We start from the raw sequence: 8,614 nt of genomic DNA on the forward strand, positions 1-8,614 counted from the left end.
TTATATTTGTGTTATTATATAAAACCGTTTAAGCCATTTATCTTTGTTTAAACACTACGTTAATGGTATAAATGCTAAATAAAGAGTGACCGACTATTTACTGTTTAGCGTTCAGAATAACACCGGATCTAACCATTGAAGATCTCAAATATTATAGGATGAAGGAGGTTGCAGCTTATAAGCTGCTTATGGCCAAAATAAGCTGAAATTCACAGCCAAACATTATGTTTTTCAGCAGCTTATTCTAGCCACGCTTATTTCCACAGCTCATATTTATAATAAAAAACAGAAGTTGGATCAGACCAGCTTATTTTGACCACTGCTTTTACTCTATTTATGTAGTTTATCTGGAAAGCGCTTTTGTACCTCACAGAGTCATAGTAGCTTCCAAGCATCAGTAGCGGAAACCAAAAATTGCATACTTCACTTTTCGAAAAGAAAAATTGCATACTTCAATACAACCTCCACTACTGTTCTACAAAAAGTACGAATCCAGTCGGAACTCGACAGCACACAGCTCAGCAGCTAAAACCCAACCAGCGAACAGGTCGAGTATGTCCGCGAGACGCTGCCAGTGCCACCTCTGACCACGCACCAACCCCCAGCGGCGCGACACTGCATATGAGGTGTTCTTCACCGAGACCGTCGAATGCGCAATGCACAATCGATCAAACCGAAGTATTAAAACCACGCGACCAGAAGTTGCTCGACATATCGATGCGATGCGGAGGCCAGAGGGTTCACCACTGGTACTTGGCCTTCACTAGGACGTCCTCGTAGAGCTCAGCCGCGTGGTCCCAGCTGAGGTCCTGCGCCATGCCACGCGCCTGGATACTCCTCCAGCTCTCCCCGTAGTTCCGGTACGTGTCGAGGCAGTGCCTGAGCGCCTCGATCAGCTTGTTGGCCTCGGCACGGTCGAAAGTCCACCCCAGCCCGGCGTCGCCGAACGGGTCGAACGGCGCCACGGTGTCCCTGAGCCCGCCCACGGCGTGAACCACGGGGACGGTGCCGTACGCCATCGCGTAGAGCTGGTTCAGCCCGCAGGGCTCGAACCGGGAGGGCATCACTAGCACGTCGGCGCCCGCGGTGATGCGGTGCGCCATGGGCACCGAGAACCCGACCCACCCGCGCACCTTGTTGGGATGCTCCCGCTCGAAGTGCTGCAGCATCCGCTCCAGGTCGGCGCGCCCGGTGCCCAGCATCACCAGCTGCACGTCCTGCCCCGCGATCCACGGCATCGCGTCCCCGATGATGTCCACGCCCTTCTGTCCGTCCAGGCGCCCGATGAAGCCGAGCAGCGGCACGTCGTCGCGCACTTCCAGGCCCAGCTCCCGCTGCAGCGCCGCCTTGCACTGCCGCTTTCCAGCGTCCAGTGTCTGGAGGGAGTAGTTGGTGTAGCCGTCCGACCGCAGGTGCACGTCCACCTTGGGGTTCCACTCCTGGTGGTCGATGCCGTTCACGATGCCATTGATCTTCCAGTCGTTGGAACGGATGATGTCGTGGAGGCCCCAGCCGCCTTCCACTGTCTTCAGCTCCCACAGGTAGCCGCGGCTGACCGTGATCACCCGGTCTGCCATCTTCAGACCCGCGGCAAAGATGTTGGCATGCTCACCACCGACGGGATCGTACAGCTCGAAATGTTGGAGGTAGTGTTCAGGCAAGTCCATGTACGGGAATTCAGCTACAGGACCACGACCCTGCAAACAAGAGGGAAGCCGTTAGGACGCAGGACAGTGAATTCTGGATCAATGTTGGACTGCAAATCTGAAAGAAACAATTGACCAACAGAGCAATGTGCCACGATCAGAATTAAACCATCTTAATTTCTAAAGAAAAAAAATAAGCAGTGGCACAGCAGATTCATGATTAGGAGAAGGAAACAACCTGGTGAGCGATGTTATGTATGACAAGAATGGAGCGAGTGTACTGCATTAACCCATGGTCTCTGTAATATGCCTTCAGATAAACAGGCAGGAGTGCAGTGTGCCAATCATTGGCAATGAACACCAAATTTCCATCTCCGTAGCACACACCGCCACATGGAACGTGCCAAGGAACCTGCAGGTTATGGAGTAGTCACATATATAACAGAACAATATTCAGGTACAGAATATAGAAGAACATGCCAATTGAAGAACAACAGTAACATGAGTAGGGAGAAATCAAGATAATAAAATATCCGCTAGTGCAAAAGTTGATCCCAGCAGCCCAATCATAGAACGTTTGGTTATATTTGGATTTACTTATGCCACACTTAGCATGAAACAACCAACATGTCTGAAACCCACAAAATTAAGATATTTTCAAATTGGTTCACAGTCAGGGTGATACCTCAACAGCAACCTTGCAGAACAAAATCATGCGCTTCAAAATTTCCTGAAATAAAATGGGAATTCTTATCTCAATCAATAGGCTATGGCTTTGGTTAGATTAGAAGTGCAGTGAAAGTGAATTGTGAAAAATCAATTGAAAGATAGAAGCTTCACCTGTCTACTTCCCCCATATATGTCATCTTGACGGTGCCGGAAAAGAGGTGCATCAATGAACACAAAATCGACTCCATCGACAAATGCATGGAAATAGTTCACTTCTAAGTCCTGCAAGTCAAAACAAAAGCTAATATTTTTTTTTGAAACCAAAAAACAAAAGCTAATAATCGTTTGAAAATAAACAAAAGCCAAAATTGACTCCATTAGAAAGTGCATACTAGCCTGCAAAGAACTTTTGTCAAAATCATAGAAATCTAATGATGTAATAGGACAAGATGCTTATCTGGATTCAGGATGTTTTGCTTTATTTTGACTCTGGAATCCCCAGCTAAACAGTTGTACCAAGTTCTTTTGCTTTCTTAAAAGCAGTTCCAAAAAGAAAAGGCAATGTATGCTAAAAAAGGCAATTAAATTGAATATATTGCAAATTTAGGCCTTGGCCTTTCCTATGTCAAGTTCCCTTTTATCTAGAGGTTTACACATACCTGTCCTGCAGCTTTGTAGTATTTCCGGATTCCCATATCGAAGGCTTCCACATAGTCCCCATACCTTGGTACCACAACCTAAGGATTGAAACAAGCATGCCTCATAGTGTTAGATCAAACCATCTAAGATACTCATCAGGATACCTGATTCAAAATTCGCAATATGTGGCTGTGATGTTTTATAGTTAGCTATGTAACACAAATACACAAATGCTACCTCAAGCAATGTTTTCTGACAAGACATCTAATCGTGCTAAACTTTTGTACGATCAGGGTTTCAGATGTTTATTATCTAAGAATAGGAATGACACTGTCAGATCTTGTTTTGTACGTGGATTCAACACCTTGCATCTCATGAGATCCAAGTATCCAACTATGAGCAACTCAAGTTGTCAACTTATAGATTCACCATATATGTAAGATGATGAAAAAACATGAAACCAAAAGAAAACAGAAGGGAAAGTGTACTACCATAACACGATGTCCTCTTCTCGCTAAAGCCTTGGGTAAAGCTCCCGCAACATCTCCAAGGCCACCTAAAAATATTCAATAATTGCTCACACCAGTAACTCAGGGAAACTGAAATGAAAAGCACTTCTGAAAGAATCCACAAAGAGTAATGTCCTTGCCTGTTTTGCACCATGGAGAACATTCAGCAGCCACCATGATCACGTTCATGACATTCTCCCCGGCCAAAGGCCCAGAATCATTGTTCTCGTAGTGTTCAAAAGAACCAGCACCATCTGCAGCAACCCTGGAATCATCCTTCGCTTCCACAGGCTCGTCAAAACCGATGTATTTCTTGAAATCCCAAGTGGCCTCCTGTACTACTGGCTCAGCTGGAGGAGGTGCAGCAACTCCATTTGAATCCCCTACAACCTGTGCATGTTTCTTTTCAGCAAGTTCAACATTACCATCGGTGTCGTCAAGATTGGGAATGGAAGCCGGCCGCACGGAGTTTGCCCCAGGCGATTCATGCAGAAGCGGCTTCGGGACTGGGAGGACAGTCTCCGGCACTATGTCCCCAGAGGGAAGGATCACCCTGTAGCCCGGGGCTGGGAACTTGACTATGCTCGTCGGCGGCGCGGCGACGATGGACTTGATCTCAACGGCCGCCAACGCGGCGCCGCTCCTGCTGGCCGTGTTTCCCGTCCCGGAGACGTAACGGCCGACCGGCTGAAGAGGATCCCTCCGTTTGGAGACCTGCGCATGAATGCAACGCACGTCGGTTTCCGAAAACAAACAGTGATCCAAATCGAGGGGGTATAGATAGTAGAAGATAGGCGTCGACCAACTAACCGCCTTGCGCCGAGCGCGGGGCAACCTGCTGGCGGCATCGCCACTACTCCTCTCCGGCGGCGCGTCCTTGCCCCCGGCCTCAGCCTCCGCGCGCACCAGCGCCGCGTGCCGGGGGGCGCGCGGCGGCGGCGGCGGCGGCGGCGCCCGCCAGAACGCGAAATTCGGACCGGCGCCAGTGTGGAACGGCGGGGAGCCTGCAGAGGTCCGCCTGCGGCCCCCGGGGGAGGCGGAGGCGAGCGCGAGGAAGAAGCTGGAGGAAGCGGACGACACGGCCGCCGACGACATGGCCGCGGCGGGATCGGTGGTCGATCGATCGGGGCGGAAGCTCGTCCAACGGGGTCGCGCCGCCGGTGCCGCACGGGAGCGCAACGCACGCGGTGGGCAGGTGGGCAGCGGTAGAGTGGCGACTGGCGAGTGAGGAGGGAAGAGTGGCGACTGGTTGAGTGGGGACTGTGTGAGTTTGTTGTGTACCTGGCGAGTGTGGCCAAGTGGATCACGGCGGGGACGGCGTGACGGAGCCCAGGCCTCGCTCGCGCGAACGGCCTCGCGTCGTTTGCTCGCGCTTGGAAAGAAGCGGCCGGCGCACGAGCAGGAGCCAGCCGTTTCCTCCCCGGCTACGGCGGCCCAGCCAGAGGCCGTGCTTTGCCTATGACACGCGGGCCCGGAGTTTTACTGGTCCCACCCGTCGGCGGCAAGAGTGGAGCAGAGGGGTTGGCTACTTCGAAAGGAGCGCACGATGAGCGGAAAACGTCGTGCTCCGGGGGATTCGATCGATCCTCTTGTACTGATCTTCTCGTACCTTGGTACTGGCAGCGGGGCCCACTTTGTAGAAGAGCAATAGAGTGGCGAAAAAGACAAGCCAACGCGCGGCTACACGCCTGCAGCCGACGGCGGAGGGTGGTGCCGTGGATCCGTGATGAGTGATGACCGTATTTTTTATTTTTTAGCTTTTTTTTTTAATTTCTCACAAATAGACTCCTGGCGGAAAGAATTTAGAAAATAGACCCTTAGCTCGACGCCATTGATGCTAGCGTAGGCGCCAACGTCTCTGACGCCGAGCTCCTAGACACGATGGATGACCTGCAAGAGGGCTCGACGCCAGTCACTCTGGCGCCAAGCCTTTAATATCTGTTGGGCCCGCGCCAGCTCGAGCATGGACGTCTACGGCGCAGAGGCTGCGTGCCAGGCAGTTCATGCGCTGCTTCTCTGTGGCTTTGTCTCGGGAATCGTGGAAGAGAGAGAGAAGAAAGAGGACACAGAAGAGGCAGGCACCGCCGTTCCATCTATGGTCGTCTGTCCCTGTGATAGGAGCCACAGTACTTGGAGCAGTAGTGGTCCAGGGCAGTGCCAGGCGCTCGGGAACTATTTTCAACAATTAAAAAATTATGGTGATGATGAGTTCCAAGAAATGAAAAGGCAGTTTTATCATCAGAAAGAGGAGCATATATGCAAAAGGACACAAAAAACCAATGGATCAGTTGCAGTTGATGACAATAAATACTGAAATTGTTCAGTTGTTTTCAATCAACAGAGAAGCACAAACCGATCAGAACAGAAAGAGGACCATATTATATTCAGAAAGTGTTGCACGTTTTCCTAAAGTTGAGCCTGACAAAACCAATATGAAAAATCTAAATAATGAAAGACCACAGCATGTGAATACTAATGCGCTAGTACAAGGGCACTGTATAGGTACTAGTACAAGCTAATGAAAGACCACAGACTGAAAAGCAGGTTGATATGTTGATTACTTAGATAATTAAAGCAAATCAGCCGGAGGACTGGGCACAGCAACACCAGCGAGGCGGAACCACGCAGCGTAAGTTTGACGTCCACCACCTCTCCGTTCTATGAAACAGCACGGGCACGACACTCGAGGCGGCAAAAGGGCCCGACATGTTACCTGCCCACTGTGGCCTATGGGTGTGGACTGTGGACTGCCATGCCCACTGTGAAGGCTATTCAAGATGACTGGCGCTGGCTAGCAGCTAGGCCTTTTGGCTCTCTGCTCATTTCCGGCCATCCTATCTGTGTCCCTTTTCGCAGAAAAGATGGACACGGCAGCAGCAGCTGCTAGTGGCATAGTGCATTGCTGTGCCTGCCTCCTATCAGTGGCACTGCCCCGGACCACTACTGCTCCAAGTACTGCGGCTCCTATCACAGGGACAGACGACCACCCACGCGTCGTGTCAGGGGCTGCGGACTGGGCGCAGCAACACCAGCTAGGCGGAACCCACGACTTTTTTCTAGGTGTGGAGCAGGAGTAGATATGGACACGGCAGTCTACAGTCACACCCACAGGCCATAGTTCACACGCCTAGCAGTACACGCTGTAGCCGCAGCACCAGTAGATGGAACGGCGGTGCCTGCCTCTTTTGTGTCCTCTTTCTTCTCTCTCTTCCACGATTCCCGAGACAAAGCCACAGAGGAGCAGCGCAGGGCACTAGCATGCAGCCTCTGCGCCGTAGACGTCCATGCTCGAGCTGGCGTGGGCCCTCTGGCGCCGAGCTCGGCGCTAGAGTGACTGGCGTCAAGTTCGAGTGACTGGCGTCGAGTTCAGCGCCAGAGTGAATGGCGTCGAGCCCTCTTGTAGGTCATCCACCGTGTTCAGGAGCTCAACGCCAGAGACGCTGGCGCCTAGCTCGGCGCCAGCATTAATGGTGCCGAGCTAAGGGTCCATTTTCTGAATTTTTTCCGCCAGGGGTCTATTTGTGAGTAACTTTCAAAAAAAGGGTTAAATTGTAAAAAATTTGGCCATGATGAGGGCAAGTCTAATGAGATCTCCACGACACACACAGCGGTGGGAGAATGCGTTTTGGAGGGCACCACCAACGTGTTTGCGTAACTGCGTGACACGAGCAACCGGCCGGTAACCCCTAATTTTTTACAATCTAGCCCCTTTTTTAAGAAAATTTACGTTTGGCCCCCTGGAAGACTTCAACTCATCTTTGGATCTTGGAAGTCGGCGCCAGGAATCATGGCGCCGAGGTAACACGTCTCGGCGCCACAGATTTTGGCGCCGAGGTGCCTGGCCTAGCACACCAAGGCATCCTACGTGGCGGTCACATGTCCGGCACCTCGGCGCCAAAGATCTTGGCACCAAACTCGGCGCCATAGATCTTGGCGCCGACCTCAGTGCCACAGATCTTGGCGCCAAACTCGGTGCCATATATTCTGGCGCCGAGCATTGATTTAAAATCCTAGCCCAACCTTCCCTTGCCGACGCTGCTCTCATTCCAATTCATCCCCTCTCAGTTTCTTCCTCTTCGTACCCCCGCCCAATCTCTTGAATCGTCGCATTTGACCTTGGATACTTGGATTTGATCCATACATCTCTGCGAGGAAGGTATCATCTCTCCCCTTATTAATTTTTACGCATTGATTTGGTATATATCACGTCTATTTTGCAACCCTAAATATGTTAGTACCTAATGTTTGAAGTGATTTTTTAATTTTTGTATTATGTGACGGTAGGATGCCAAGGCGTGGTAAAGCTAGTAAGCAAAGGTAATCTCTTATCATCGTGTTATATTATATTTTTATTTTTCGAATTATGTTTTATTTTTTGTATTAATGTTCAATTATAGTTATGGCCGGATGACTGAAAATGCCTTCGACCCGTTGCCTCTGCCTAGTGGTGTTCCAGTGCCCATGTGCTTTTCCGGCGATCCTTGTAAGGTAACCAAGTCCGATGAGGAGGACACGTATAGGCAGAGGTATTGGATGTGTGCCAATTTTGCATTTGAGCCTACACTTCGTCAGCGCCGCATTAACAAGATGGTGAGAAATTAATGTTGTTTAATATTTATTGTGTCAAATGTAGGCTTGCATGATTTATTTTTTTTATAACAATTGCATTTGTTGCAGACCCATCCACCGCTCTATGATTTTGAGCAGTGGATCGACACTGAGATCAAGCCAGAAGACAACGAGTGGATGCAAAAACTATTACGGTGGGAGGTAGAGGACAAGGAGATGATGGAGAAGAGACGTAGAGAGGAGGCTCTAGAAAAGGAGCACAAGGAAGAGGAGGAAAGGAGGCATGTTGCTTCACACAGGGAGGAGAGGGAGAGGAAGCTTGAGCATGCACAGCGAGCGAAGGCAGCGATGGAGGAGAATCCCGATGCCCAGAGGAAGGGAAAGTGGCCTCGTTGCACTCAGTAGTCTTCATGAGTTGCTATTTCTATGGTATATTCACGAACAATGTTGTCTAATCTTGGACTTTGCATTATGTTGTCATGTAATGCACTTTTAGTTTGTCGTCATGTACTTTAAATGTTGTTATGTTGATTAAGTTGTCATGTGTGACAGCCCTTTCCTTTGCCTTGTCGAGATGCTTAT

General features: G+C 50.3%; 1 protein-coding gene across 2 annotated transcripts; it reads right to left on the reverse strand.

Annotated features, from left to right (window-relative positions):
* Positions 1-405: 405 nt before the first annotated feature.
* On the reverse strand, positions 406-4,731 carry LOC136520107 (soluble starch synthase 2-3, chloroplastic/amyloplastic-like). Of its 2 annotated transcripts, XM_066513508.1 has the most exons (9): positions 4,274-4,731; positions 3,889-4,177; positions 3,604-3,813; positions 3,446-3,510; positions 2,975-3,052; positions 2,487-2,597; positions 2,332-2,376; positions 1,885-2,058; positions 406-1,697 (listed from the first exon to the last, which is right to left on the reverse strand). In XM_066513508.1, the coding sequence occupies exons 1-9, from the start codon at positions 4,556-4,558 to the stop codon at positions 741-743; spliced, it is 2,214 nt and encodes a 737-aa protein (XP_066369605.1). In that variant the 5' UTR covers positions 4,559-4,731; the 3' UTR covers positions 406-740. The 2 variants fall into 2 exon arrangements, with proteins under 2 accessions (XP_066369605.1, XP_066369603.1); XM_066513506.1 differs by having other exon boundaries at positions 3,604-4,177.
* Between the last annotated feature and the right edge of the window lie 3,883 nt (positions 4,732-8,614).

Source organism: Miscanthus floridulus, chromosome 18 (genome assembly GCF_019320115.1).
Source record: "Miscanthus floridulus cultivar M001 chromosome 18, ASM1932011v1, whole genome shotgun sequence".
Classification (NCBI taxonomy): domain Eukaryota; kingdom Viridiplantae; phylum Streptophyta; class Magnoliopsida; order Poales; family Poaceae; genus Miscanthus; species Miscanthus floridulus.

Bases quoted from the DNA above. Each gene is read 5' to 3' on its own strand.
- LOC136520107 (XM_066513506.1), bottom strand. From the start codon at position 4,558: ATGTCGTCGGCGGCCGTGTCGTCCGCTTCCTCCAGCTTCTTCCTCGCG. The intron at 4,178-4,273 runs GTTAGTTGGTCG...ATTCATGCGCAG, and splicing joins CCCGCGCTCGGCGCAAGGCG to GTCTCCAAACGGAGGGATCC. The intron at 2,059-2,331 runs GTATCACCCTGA...CATAACCTGCAG, and splicing joins TCTGCAAGGTTGCTGTTGAG to GTTCCTTGGCACGTTCCATG.